The 12,572-nt window shown below is 60.5% G+C and overlaps 3 protein-coding genes across 9 annotated transcripts in view; all 3 read left to right on the forward strand.

Annotated features, from left to right (window-relative positions):
• S100A1 (S100 calcium binding protein A1) overlaps positions 1-400 on the forward strand; it is a 4,543-nt gene extending 4,143 nt beyond the window's left edge. For both annotated transcript variants that reach the window (XM_041403977.1, XM_041403976.1), the window contains exon 3: positions 113-400. In XM_041403977.1, coding sequence (XP_041259911.1) covers positions 113-256 — 144 coding nt within the window. In that variant the 3' untranslated portion in view covers positions 257-400. The remainder of the gene's footprint in view (positions 1-112) is intronic.
• A 1,848-nt stretch (positions 401-2,248) lies between these two features.
• Positions 2,249-8,184, forward strand: LOC121335624 (chromatin target of PRMT1). 6 transcript variants are annotated; one of them, XM_041403968.1, is made up of 6 exons: positions 2,249-2,437; positions 3,730-3,805; positions 4,293-5,241; positions 6,713-6,896; positions 6,991-7,128; positions 7,872-8,184. In XM_041403968.1, the coding sequence occupies exons 3-6, from the start codon at positions 5,101-5,103 to the stop codon at positions 8,072-8,074; spliced, it is 666 nt and encodes a 221-aa protein (XP_041259902.1). In that variant the 5' UTR covers positions 2,249-2,437; positions 3,730-3,805; positions 4,293-5,100; the 3' UTR covers positions 8,075-8,184. The 6 variants fall into 6 exon arrangements, with proteins under 6 accessions (XP_041259902.1, XP_041259904.1, XP_041259900.1 ...); XM_041403966.1 differs by having other exon boundaries at positions 2,250-2,437; positions 5,091-5,241; XM_041403967.1 differs by having other exon boundaries at positions 2,250-2,437; positions 5,091-5,241; positions 6,716-6,896.
• A 45-nt stretch (positions 8,185-8,229) lies between these two features.
• Positions 8,230-12,572, forward strand: part of LOC121335661 (mothers against decapentaplegic homolog 4-like) — a 5,537-nt gene continuing 1,194 nt past the window's right edge. The window contains exons 1-7 of the mRNA XM_041404018.1: positions 8,230-8,286; positions 9,872-10,066; positions 11,359-11,595; positions 11,862-11,973; positions 12,053-12,181; positions 12,254-12,292; positions 12,368-12,551. Of these exons, the coding sequence (XP_041259952.1) occupies positions 8,230-8,286; positions 9,872-10,066; positions 11,359-11,595; positions 11,862-11,973; positions 12,053-12,181; positions 12,254-12,292; positions 12,368-12,551 (953 nt within the window). The remainder of the gene's footprint in view (positions 8,287-9,871; positions 10,067-11,358; positions 11,596-11,861; positions 11,974-12,052; positions 12,182-12,253; positions 12,293-12,367; positions 12,552-12,572) is intronic.

Below are 12,572 nucleotides of genomic sequence, written 5' to 3' on the forward strand. Positions count from 1 at the left end.
GCGGGGGGGGGGGGGGGGGGGGGGGGGGGGGGGGGGGGGGTGTCTCCCTTTCCCCATTCCCAGGGGGGAACAGCGGCTGCCCAGCCTCAGGGCTCACCCTGTGCCCCCCCAGACCCAAAAGGACGCGGGGGCCGTGGAGAAGATCATGCAGGACCTGGATGAGAACGGCGACGGGGAGGTGGATTTCCAGGAATTCGTGGTCCTGGTGGCCGCCCTGACCGTGGCCTGCAACACCTTCTTCTGGGAGAACGCCTGACGCCCCTCCTGCCGCAGCAGGGCGCGGGTTCCCAAAATCCAGAGCCCCCCCGGCACCCCCCCAGCTCACCCCCTCCGCTCCCCAGCATTCCCAGGGGATCCTGCTGGGATCCAGCTGCACAATAAAGGCACCGACCCTGCCCGAGGGGTGTTGTCAGCTCCTTCGTTCCCGCTCGGGATTCCTGCCCCGTCCCCCTGCGAGTGCCCCCCCAGGGAATATCCCACTGAGGGGTCACGGGGAAATGCCACCCCGGGTCACCCCGAGGGCCTGGAGACAGCCCTGGATCCACTCGGGATCCACAGCGGGATCTATACGGGATCCATATGGGATCTACCCTGGGATCCACCCTGGGATCCATACAGGATCCATACAGGGATCTACCCTGGGATCCACCCCGGGGTCCACCCTGGGATCCACGCCAGGATCTACCCTGGGATCTACACTGGGATCGACCCCAGGATCCACCCCAGGATCTATCCTGATATGCACCCAGGGATCCACCATGGGATCCATCCTGGAATCCACCTCAGGATCCACCCTGGGATCTACCCTGGAATCCAAACCAGGATCCACCCTGGGATCCGCCCTGGGACCCACCCTGGAATCCACACCAGGATCCACACTGGGATCCACCCCAGGATCCACCCCGGGATCCACCCCAGGATCCACCCCAGAATGCACCCCGGGATCTACCCCAGGATCCACCGCGGGGTCTACCCCAGGATCCACCCCGGGATCCACCCCGGGATCCACCCCAGGATCCACCCCAGGATCCACCCCAGAATCCACCCTGGGATCCACCCCGGGGTCTACCCCAGGATCCACCCCGGGATCCACCCACCCACCCAGGGCACGGGCGATCCCGGCCGGTGTCGGGCCGTGTGCCGCGGGAGCAGCGGGGTTTTGGGAAGGGGGTGACAGGCTGGGACTCGCCACAGGTGGCTCCGGAGGCGCCGGCACCGCGCCCGCGGGGCTGGAGGAACCGGTTGGGATCCACTGGGACGGGACGGTGGCCAAGGGCCCCGCCAGGGCCGCCAGCGCCATCATCCGCCCGCCATCCCGGTGAGCATCGGCCCTGCCCGGGAACGGGGCAGCTCCCAGGGGGTGGTGGGACACGGGAAAGGGTCAAGGAGCAGCTGGGCAACGTTCCCAGGGATGATTCCACTGACTCCGTAATTCCAGGAGTTCCACGACAACGGAACTGACAGAGGAGCTGGAAAAGCTGACACGGAACGCACAGCTCCACCGTTCCCTGGGATTCAGGGATCCCAGCATCCCGCGACTCCGTGATCCCACGAATGCGTGACTCCACGGCTCCCTGACCCCATGACTCCCTGGTCCCATGGTTCCATGACGGTTCCATGACGGTTCCATGATGGTTCCGTGCTGGTTCCATGCCAGTTCCATGACAGTTCCGTGCCGGTTCAATGACGGTTCAGCGGCGGTTCCATGATGGTTCAATGATGGTTCCGTGACAGTTCCATGATGGTTCCGTGGTGGTTCCATGCCAGTTCCGTGACGGTTCCGTGCCGGTTCAATGACGGTTCCATGACGGTTCCATGATGATTCCATAGCAATTCCATGCCAGTTCATGGCGGTTCCCTTACAGTTCCATGACGGCTCCGTGACGGTTCCGTGACGGTTCAATGACGGTTCCATGATGATTCCATAGCAATTCCATGCCAGTTCATGGCGGTTCCCTTACAGTTCCATGACGGCTCCGTGACGGTTCCGTGCCGGTTCCATGACGGTTCCATGACGGTTCCGTGACGGTTCCATGCCGCTTCCATGACAATTCCATGGCAATCCCGCGCCGCTTCCATGACGACACCGCTCTCTATGACGTCACCAGAGCTCCACCCCGATTCCCGCCAGAACGCTCCCGCCTCCCCCTCTGCCCCGCCCCTTTCCCCGCCCCCTCCGCTGCTGCACCAACCACCGCCCACCGAAGGGGGGGCTCGCGCAGCAGGGGGCGTGGCCGAGAGCGCGGCCGCCATTTCGGCGGGGGCGGGAGCGGAGCCGGCGCCATTTTGTCGCGGGCGGCTGAGGGAGAAGCGGCGGCGGCGGCGGGAGCGGGCGGAGCTCAACGCCAGCCCCGGCCCCGCGCCGGCCCCACACCGGCCCCGCATTCACCCGCCCGCCCGCCGGAGCTCACCGGAGACCTGGCGACCGTGTGCTTCGGTGAGTGAGCGGCCCGGCTGCGCGGGGGCGGGGCGCCGGGGGGGAGCCCCTGAGGGCCCGGGGGGTCCCCTCATGGCCCGGGGGTCCCCTCACGGTCCCCTCAGGCCCGGGGCTTTTCTCCCTGTCCGGGTTCCGGAGCCGGGCCTGAGGGGGGCGGAGCTGTTGGGTTTTTTTTTTCCCTCAGGATGAAAAACGCTTTAAAAACCACTTCAAATTGAAAAAGCTGCTCTATGTGAAAATAAAATTATTTTAAATAATGTAAAACAGGAATAAGGCTTTCTGCTGTCTCTATTTCTGGGTGCAAATCCTCTCAATAAAGCGGTTTTTTGAGGGTGTTGTAGAGTGAGCGCGTCCCGGCCGCCATCCACCCGTTAAATTTGCTGCTAATTATAAATTAAATTAATTAATCGATCTGCAGAGCTCGGAGGTTGGAACTCGGCGTGTTTCTGTAGCATCCAGCCCTGGGGGGGATTTAAATCCCTGCCCTGAGGGAGGTGGAATCTCGATGTTTTTAAAGGGTACGGTGATTTTGTGGCATCATCTTGGGTTTTTATTCCAAATTTTATTCCCTGGGCTCTTAAAATTGGGGTTTGCACCTTGGTCATGCTAAGAACATGGGAAATGTGGAGGTGTCACTGTGCTAAAAGCATTTGTGTGCTATTTACAGCTGGATTTTTTTGTGTTATTACTCAAAAAACCGATAAGGTGTTCACTGTAAAAAGATAAATTTTTATTAAAGGTAAATTAAAATAACTGCCTTGTATATGAAACCTGGTAGAGGGCTAGAAAACATTAAAAACACATAAATACAATACCTATACTTGCCTCACTCTTAGTTCTCTCCACAGAAAACAGAGGTTTTTTAATGTTTAATCATGTAAATATGTAATAATTGTATTAATTTGATGTCTCGGGTTCTGGTTTGCATCTTTGCTCTGTAGATTGCATTTGGTTTCCCTCTTGCTGCTGGATTTTTATATTATTCCTCCTAATATTGCTGAAGCATTCACTGTAAAAAGATAAATTTTTGGTTAGGGAGAAGTAAAGGAACTCCCTGATTTATTAAAACTGGGAGACGACTAAAAAACATTAAAAAATCCCAGAATCAGAACTGAAAAATCCTGGCAGAGGGCTAAAAATCACTGAAAAAAAATGAATCTATTACACATAACCTGCCCTAACCTTCATCTCCTCCACCCGGGGAGGCAGAACAGAAGGGATTTTTAGTATTTAGAGGTACAAATGCATAACAAATGTCTCATTTTTCCCTTTTGGGCCCTGTTTTTTTGCAGATTCTCTGAAGATGGCTGCACAGTCAGCACCGAAGGTCGTGCTAAAGAGCACCACCAAGATGTCTCTGAACGAGCGGTGAGGAAGCCAACAACGGCACCTTCAGCTCCTAAGAAATCATATATAATTTTTTTATTTTTTTATTATTTTTTTTTTTAAACTTAATTCTCACTATCCAAAATCCAAAACCCACCGTGGTTTCCGCCCTCTTTTAACCTCGTCCGGCGAGCGGGTGCCCTCCACACGCGCCCCGCCTTACCCTGCGGCACGCAAGGTTAAAAGGGCCGAACAAAACAAATCCCGGAGGGATTTCTCCGTGCCTTTTAGCGCCTCGTAAATCCGGTGGGATGTGTTGTAAGAGCAGAGACCAACCTCACACCCTCCCTGTCTCTCCCACATGTTTTGACATTGGTATTTTGGCTCTGCCGCCGCGCCCGAGGGTGCCACCCGCCCGGGTGGGCTCTGTAAGAGGCCGGCGGCGGCCTCGGAACCGGCCCGAAGGCCCTTCTGGGTCTTGTAAGAGGCAACAGCTTTGGCTTCACCTCCATCTCTCTCTGTCCTCCAGCTCTTCCCGTGGGTCATTCCGCTGGGTTTTTCCACGCGTGGCTCCTCCGTGACGACTAACGGGTGTCCCGCTCTCCCGCTGAGCGCGCTTTGGGATGGGGCAGCTCCTGCGCTGCAGGGAGGTGTGGCCCGAGCTCAGGGACGCCATGCTGGCTCCTTCCCTCCCTGTGAGCCCAAACTCCTCGTTTTTAAGGGGTGCATTTTGCTGTCCGGCTCCCTGGGTGCTGCTTTATTTACCGCCTCGCCGCGTGCTCGCTCTCGGATGGAGAAATTAAAACGCCACGTGAATTCCCGAGCGGCCTCGTTTCCTGGGTGGCACTCAGGAGATGCTCTGGGTGGTGGAATTTTGTACAGTCGTGGAACTGCTAAGGTTGGAAAAGGCTTTAAGGTGATCCCTTCCAGCCTGGCGCCGGAGGACGCCGAGCATGGCATCTTCCCAACCTACCTCCTGGCCTGGAATTTTTGACGCTTTTCCCAGATTTTTTTTTGGGGGGGGGTTGATTTGGCTTTTGCTGTCCTGTTCCTCCCCCACCCTGTCACGACCATCCCCGCTTCCTGCTGGTTGTCACCCCTTCTGCCATCTCTAAACCCACTAACCTCCGGCTTTCTCATTCCCACTGAAAACTTCCACCTCATTCCTGCCTCTCCGGGCCTCGCGGCCAGCGAGGGATCCGTAATCCCATAAGTGCCACTCTTTGCATAAGGTTCATGGGAGCTGGAGCCCCACTCGAGCACCGTGAAATGCCGATAATTGTGTGTTTAAAGCTTTAATTAAACCCCGTTTTATTCGACCTTGAAGCTTCACTAACATGCTGAAGAACAAACAGCCGATGCCGGTGAATATCCGGGCCACCATGCAGCAGCAGCAGCTGGCCAGCGCTCGAAACAGACGTCTGGCCCAGCAGATGGAGAACAGACCGTCTGTGCAGGCCGCTCTGAAGCTCAAACAGGTGAGGGGAAGGAGGATTTGGGCCTTGCAGGATGTGGAAAAAACAGCTCCGGAGAGAGAAAGAGGCCAGAGAAGGGAAGGGGATGGAGGGTGAGTGTGTGGGGAGCTGCTGGAGGAAAGGAGGTTTGGGGGGGACCTTGTGGCTCTCCACAACTCCTGACAGGAGGGTGGGGTTGGACACAGCGGGAGTTTTTTCCTGGGAAGGGTTGTTAGGCCTTGGCAGGGGCTGCCCAGGGAATTTTGGAGTGGCCATTCCTGGAGGTGTCCAGGGAGAGCCTGGATGTGGCACTCAGTGCCCTGAGCTGGGCTCGAGGTGGAGATTGGACTCAGTGGTCTGGGAAGTCTTTTCCAACCCAGAGACTTTTGGAATTCTGTAAAAAAAGTGTTGGGTTAGGCCTTGGCAGGGGCTGCCCAGGAAATTGTGGAGTGGCCATTCCTGGAGGTGTCCAGGGAGAGCCTGGATGTGGCACTCAGTGCCCTGAGCTGGGCTCGAGGTGGAGATTGGACTCAGTGGTCTGGGAAGTCTTTTCCAACCCAGAGACTTTTGGAATTCTGTAAAAAAAGTGTTGGAGAGTGTCCAGAGGAGGGACACGAGGATGGAGAAGGGCCACGTGAGGAGTGGCTGAGGGCACTTGGTGTGTCCAGCCGGAGCAGAGGAGACTCAGGGATCTGCAGCTCTGATCTCTGCTCCCTGGGACAGGGACAGGATCCGGGAATGGCTGGAGCTGTGCCAGGGGAGGCTCAGGATGGGTTTTAGGGAAAGGCTCTTCCCCCAGAGGGTGCTGGGCACTGCCCAGGCTCCCCAGGGAATGGGCACATTCCTGAGGCTGCCAGAGCTCCAGGAGCTGTTCCCAGGGATGCCCAGGGTGGGATTTTAGGGTGTCTGTGCAGGGGCAGGAGTTGGCCTGGATGATCCTGATGGATCCCTCCCAACTCAGAGCATTCCATGATCTTAAAACCAGGAGCTGTTCCCAGGGATGCCCAGGGTGGGATTTTAGGGTGTCTGTGCAGGGGCAGGAGTTGGCCTGGATGATCCTGATGGATCCCTCCCAACTCAGCATTCCATGGTCCTAAAGATGAGATACCTGGGAGGGACTGGCAGAAAATTCCACTTTTTACCTCAGATCAGTGACACGCTGTCGTTCCCTGCTTGTCGGTGGGGGTGTTGGGTGCTGGCTGTTGATGTCTCCTCTCTATTTTTCCAGACAAAAGGCTCATCCCGGGGTCCGGGAGCTGCTTCACCTCCCTAAAACCCCAGCCTCCCTCGGGAGCCGCTGCCGTGCTGCTTTTTCCCTGAGGAGCAGCGGGGCCAGCTCCCGTGCTGGCTGACTGGGAACGCAGGCCTGGGCTCCAGGCACAGCCCCAGCGCTTGGAGCGGCGTCCCTGCTGCGTCCCTGGGGACTGTGTCCCTGCGGCGTCCCCAATCCCAGATTGCTGCATGACTCCTGTCCTTCCCAAATCTTCTCTTCCAGAAGAGCTTGAAGCAACGCCTCGGCAAGAGCAACATCCAGGCGCGGCTGGGCCGGCCGGCGGGGACGCTGGCCCGAGGAGCCCTGGGGGGCCGGGGGCTGGCCCTGGGCCAGCGGGGGCTGCCCCGGGGGGCGCTGCGGGGCCGCGGCGCCCGGGCCATGATCCGAGGAGGGGCGGCGCTCCGAGGTCAGTGTGCCCTGCCGTCCGTCCCTTCCCCATCCCCCCCCCTCGGGCCGTTTTTCCGGGCTGAAATCCCGCTTTTGCGGCTTCTCCGCTGAAGGTCAAGGCCTGCTGCGCGGCGGGAGAGGGATCGCCCCCCGGATGGGCCTGCGGAGAGGCGGCATCAGGGGCCGCGGGGGCCCGGGAAGAGGCGGCCTGGGCCGGGGCGCCATGGGCCGGGGAGGGATCGGCGGCAGAGGTGAGTGCCCTGGGAATGACGGGAGCAATCCAGCTGGGATCCTTCCCTCCTGCAGCCCCAAGAGTTCCAAGCCTGCAATTCAAACTTTTACCCAAGAGCTGGTTAGTTTAAAACTGAAGCTCAGCAGGGGTGGGAGGGGAAACCCATGAGCCATATTGTTGGGAATTCTTCACGAGGTTTGATTGTGTTTCTCACAAGGCTGGTTTATTATGATATATATATATTAAAATACTACCAAAAGAGAGAAAAACATTATCAGAAGGCTTGAAAAAACAAGAATAGAATAACAAAACTTGCAGCTCTCAGAGTCCCATGCAGCTGCATCTGTGATTAATTAAAAACACCTAACATGCCCCAATCACAGTTTCTCACAAGGCTGGTTTATTATGATATATATATATTAAAATACCACCAAAAGAGAGAAAAACATTATCAGTAGGCTTGAAAAAACAAGAATAGAATAACAAAACTTGCAGCTCTCAGAGTCCCATGCAGCTGCATCTGTGATTAATTAAAAACACCTAACATGCCCCAATCACAGCTGGCACCCGTTGCACTCCACAGCAGCAGATACTCTTTCCTCAAGAGTGAACAACCCTAGCAAAAGATTTTTCCTAAAACACCATGGTAACACCATACTGCTGCTAGGCTGGGATTGAGGAACCCTCAGGAAGTTCCCAAATCCTCTGGGTGATGAGAAGGAGGTCGGGAGGCGGTGACGACCGCTGGCTGTCCCCCCGCAGGGCGCGGCATGGCCGGGCGCGGCCGGGGCGGCTTCGGCGGGCGCGGCAGAGGCCGGGGCCGCGGCAGAGGCTCGGCGCGCCCCGCGCTCACCAAGGAGCAGCTGGACAACCAGCTGGACGCCTACATGTCCAAGACCAAGGGACACCTGGACGCCGAGCTGGACGCGTACATGGCACAGACGGATCCCGAGGCCGCCGACTGACCGGCCGGGACTGCCGGGGGGGGGGAACTCGTCCCGATGGGAAATTCAGACTTAGTGTGTTCTTCGATGTTTTGATACTCTCTGTTGTATTAAACTTTTTTTGGATTGTTCTTTTCCGGGGATTTTTTTTTTCACTCTGGGGAAACGAGGACGGGATGAATCCGCTGGTGGCAGCGCCAGGGATGCAGCCGTGGCTTGGGGAGAAGATCTCTGTGGGCCTCTGGAGCTTCGTGGTTTTTGGGTTTTGGGATGGGCGTTTTGGGTTTTGGGATGGGTGCTTTGGGTTTTGGGATGGGTGTTTTGGGTTTTGGGATGGGAGTTTTGGGTTTTGGGATGGGCGTTTTGGGTTTTGGGATGAGTGTTTTGGGTTTTGGGATGGGGGTTTTGGGTTTTGGGATGAGGGTTTGGGTTTTGGGATGAGGGTTTTGGGTTTTGGGATGGGTTTGTTGGATATTTAGAATCCCCTTGTGCTTTTTGGGACGGCCACGTTCCCAGCTGGAGTGTAACCCCCCTAAAGCCAAGTCCAGCCTTGCCAGCAGGAAGAGCCTGACTTTGGCTGTTGTTCTTCTCCCAAATCCTTTTTGTTCTGCACCAAAAATCCCCGTGGGGTTGGGGCAGGTGAGAATCTTCCCTGTTTTAGTGGATTTTGGGGGGTTGGAGTTCTTTTGGCGCCGTGTTTCTTTGTGGTTCAAGTGTTTGTTTAAAGAAATGAGAGGCAGGGACAGAAAATTCAGCCAGGACAGGGAAGTGGAAATGCCTCTTTTCCAGAACAGGCTCCAAAATCCATCATTTTTCAAAAAAAAAAAAAAGACAAATTTTTGAAACCCAGTGTGACTAAAGGCTCCAAAATCCATCATTTTTCAAAAAAAAAAAAAAAAGACCAATTTTTGAAACTCAGTGTGAATAAGTGGTCTGTGCTTTTATCACCCACCCCTTCCATGCAGCGTTCCCGGGGGATAACCGGGACCGGGACCCGCGGTGTTCCCGGTGTATGACCGGGACCGGGACCCGCGGCGTTCCCGGTGGGAGCAGGACCGGGACCGGGACCCGCGGCGTTCCCGGGGGATAACCAGGAACGGGACCCGCGGCGTTCCCGGTGGGAGCAGGACCGGGAACGGGACCCACGGCGTTCCCGGGGGATAACCGGGAACGGGACCCGCGGCGTTCCCGGTGGGAGCGGGACCGGGACCGGGACCCGCGGCGTTCCCGGTGGGAGCGGGACCGGGACCCGCGGCGCTCCCGGTGGGAGCGGGATCGGGACCGGGACCCGCGGCGTTCCCGGTGGGAGCGGGGCTCGGCGGCGCCGGGGGCGGGGCCCGTCTGGGGGCTCCTGCCGTGAAAGCGCGGCCGCGATTGGCTGGCGGGGCGAGGCCCGGCTGTCACGGGCGCTGCCATTGGCCGCGGCGCGGCGGCGCCTCACGCGCTCCGGCCGCTCCTTTTGTTATTGTAGGGACGGAGTTGGGAAAGGGCCGAGGGAGCGGGAACGGGACCGGGGAGAGGGCCGGGAGGAGGAGGAGAGCGCCGGGAGGAGGAGAAGAGGGCTCAGAGAAGGCGGGGGAGGCTCAGGGAAAGGGCTGACAGAAGGAGGGTGAGGCTGAGGGCAGGAGGAAGGGGCTGAGGGAAGGGCAGAGGACTGAGGGAAAGGCTGAGGGTGGGAGAAAAGGGCAGGAGGCTGAGGGGGAGGCGGAGGGCTCAGGGCAGGACAGGGGGCTGAGGGAAGGGCAGGGAGCTGAGGGAAAGGCTGAGGGTGGGAGAAAAGGGCAGGGAGCTGAGGGGGAGGCGGGGGCTGAGGGAAAGGGCAGGGAGCTGAGGGAAAGGCGGGGGCTGAGGGAAAGGCAGGGGCTGAGGGCAGGACAGGGGGCTCAGAGCAGGGCAGGGGGCTCAGGGCAGGGCAGGGGGCTCAGGACACGGCAGGCAGGAGGCTGCAGGCACGGCAGCACCGCCCTGAGCCGGAGGAGATGCGGCGGGAGCCGGGCCGCGAGTGACGGTGAGGTGAGTGGAGCCCGAGCCATCATCCGTCCCCTGCCGGTCCCCGCTGTGTCCCCTCCTTGAAGCCTGTCACCCCTCAGAACCCCTGCGCCGTCCCTGTCGCCTTCCCATGCGCCGTGGGTGTCCCAGGGACACCCCAGGACAAGCTTTGGGACAGGGATCAGCCGGGGGTTCTCCTGGCAGGGCGATGTGGGTGAGGGTCTGGCCCCGCTGAGCCCAGCTGGCCCCAAACCTGAGCTCTGCAGAGGGACGGGGATGGCTCCGACCCTTCCAGGCTTCCCTGGAGCAGCCTTGGGATGCAGCCCCTGGAGCTGGGGTGGGAGCAGACTTCCACTGCCTTTACCCCCAAAACACGAAGCAGAGAATGGGCAGGGGTCCCGGCAAGGAGCAGGGATGAGACCCCCGGGATGAACCCCAGAGCGTGGCGGGGGGCTGAGGGTCGCACCCCCACCACGGGGGGCTCCGTGGGGTCCCTCAGCATCCCTGGAAGTGTCCCCATCCCGAGCTGGCATCCTGGAGGAGCCGGGCACGGGGGGACACGGGGGGTGCTGGCAGGACACTCAGGCTCCCTCGCAGTCCCAGATAAGGAGCGGAGAGCCGCGGTTTGTTGTGTCTGCCGCCATCCCAAGGATTTTCCGAGGCTCTGGAGCGCTGCATCCAGGCTCTGGCGTGAGCAGGCTCTGGCAGGGAGGCAGGAAAAGGAGAAGCCGGGGAGAGACAGGGGTTAAGGAGCGGCGCCAGGCTGGGCTCTGTTTAGTCTGGCCTCGGCGGCGGCTGCGGGAGCCGCTCCGTCCCCGTGGCACCGGGCACGCCAGGCTGGGGACACCGCTGTCCCCGAGCCTGATGCCACCATCCAGCTCTGGCTCTGCTGTTATGGGGAGCTGGGGACACGCCGAGTGTGTCCTGTCACCTCACCCCCTCCCCAGCTTCCCCAAACTCTGGGACTCAGGTCGCGCCATCAGCCAGGGACCACAGAGCCCAGGCTTTGGGTGACAGATGGCTTTGTCACCTGGAGAGTGCCACCTTCCCGGTGCCACACACGCCAGCTGCGCGGTGTCCCCTGCAGCAGGGTGGCACGCAGGGTGACACGCAGGGTGGCACGCAGGTTGACATGCAGGGTGACACGCAGGGTGGCACGCAGGTAGACACGCAGGGTGGCATGCAGGGTGACACGCAGGGCGACACGCAGGTTGGCATGCAGGGTGACATGCAGGGTGGCACGCAGGGTGGCATGCAGGGTGACATGCAGGGTGACACGCAGGGTGACACGCAGGGTGACACGCCGTGCCTTGCAGGGCCGCAGCGCCATGTCCCTGGGCAGCGACAGCGGCCCCGGCATCGTGCACAGCCTGCTGTGCCACCGGCAGGGAGGGGACAGCGAGGCCTTCGCCCGCCGCGCCATCCAGAGCCTGCTCAGGAAGCTGAAGGAGAAGAGGGACGAGCTGGACGCGCTGGTGGCCGCTGTCACCTCCGGCGGGGCCCAGCCCGGCCAGTGTGTCACCGTGCAGCGCACCCTGGACGGGCGGCTCCAGGTACCGCGGGATGGGGGGCACGCACAGGTAGACCCTCCCCAAGTTTGGGGGTGCCCCGGGAGCCCCCTCCGCTGGGCTGGATGCCCTGCCCGCATCCCCCTCCCCTCCGCGGCATCCCCCGCGCCGCCCTGCCCCGTGAGTCAGTGTCTGGCGGCCGGGGGGAGCGGGGAGGGGGGGATTTGTTATGTCTGGAGCCGGGAGGCGCGGGGAGACCCCCGGCCTGGCGCCAGCCCTGCGCTGGGGGGGCTGGGGGGCATCCCGCTGAGCCCCCCACCCCATATTCCCCCACAGCGACCCCCCAGGACCCCCTGCTCCATCCCGAGGGCCCCCCGGCACAGCCCCCCCCGCAGAACGGGTACCCCAAACCACCCCACCACAGTGAGTATGGGGGTACCCCACTGCCCCCCCAAACCCCCTTGGGGGGACCCTCCTTATGTCCCTCTGTGTCCCCCTGCAGGTTCACCGCTGAGCTGGAGCAGTGCCACCATCTACACCCCGAATTTGGGGGGGTCACAGCCCCCCCCACCACAACACCCCGGCAGCCAGAGCCACCCGCAGCCCCCCCAGCACCACCCCAACCACTGCTGTAGGTTTGGGGGGCACGGGGCGAGGTCTGGGGGGGTCTTCAGTGTGCTGACCCCCTCTCTGCCCCTCTCAGGGCCCCCCGTGCTCCAGCCCCCCGTGTCCACCCACCCTGGTGAGTGCCCCCCGCCCTCCTTAGCACCCTTGGGGTGCCGTGACCCCCCTAAAATCCACGTGCCCCCCAATGCAGGGCCGGAGTTCTGGTGCTCCATCGCCTACTTCGAGCAGGACGTGCAGGTGGGGGAGATCTTCAAGGTGCCCTCGAGCTGCCCCACCGTGGTGGTGGACGGCTACGTGGACCCCTCGGGGGGGGCCCGCTTCTGCCTGGGGCAGCTCTCCAACGTGCAGCGCTGCGCCGCCAGCGAGAGGGCACGGTGGGTGGGGGGGCACGGGGG

This window comes from Onychostruthus taczanowskii, unplaced genomic scaffold (assembly GCF_017590055.1).
Source record: "Onychostruthus taczanowskii isolate IOZ18803 unplaced genomic scaffold, ASM1759005v1 scaffold207, whole genome shotgun sequence".
NCBI lineage: Eukaryota > Metazoa > Chordata > Aves > Passeriformes > Passeridae > Onychostruthus > Onychostruthus taczanowskii.

Coding starts and splice junctions, on each gene's coding strand:
- LOC121335624 (XM_041403966.1), top strand. CDS start 3,741: ATGGCTGCACAGTCAGCACCGAAGGTCGTGCTAAAGAGCACCACCAAG. Junction 3,806..5,090: donor AAGATGTCTCTGAACGAGCG/GTGAGGAAGCCA, acceptor TCGACCTTGAAG/CTTCACTAACATGCTGAAGA. Junction 7,129..7,871: donor GGGAGGGATCGGCGGCAGAG/GTGAGTGCCCTG, acceptor GTCCCCCCGCAG/GGCGCGGCATGGCCGGGCGC.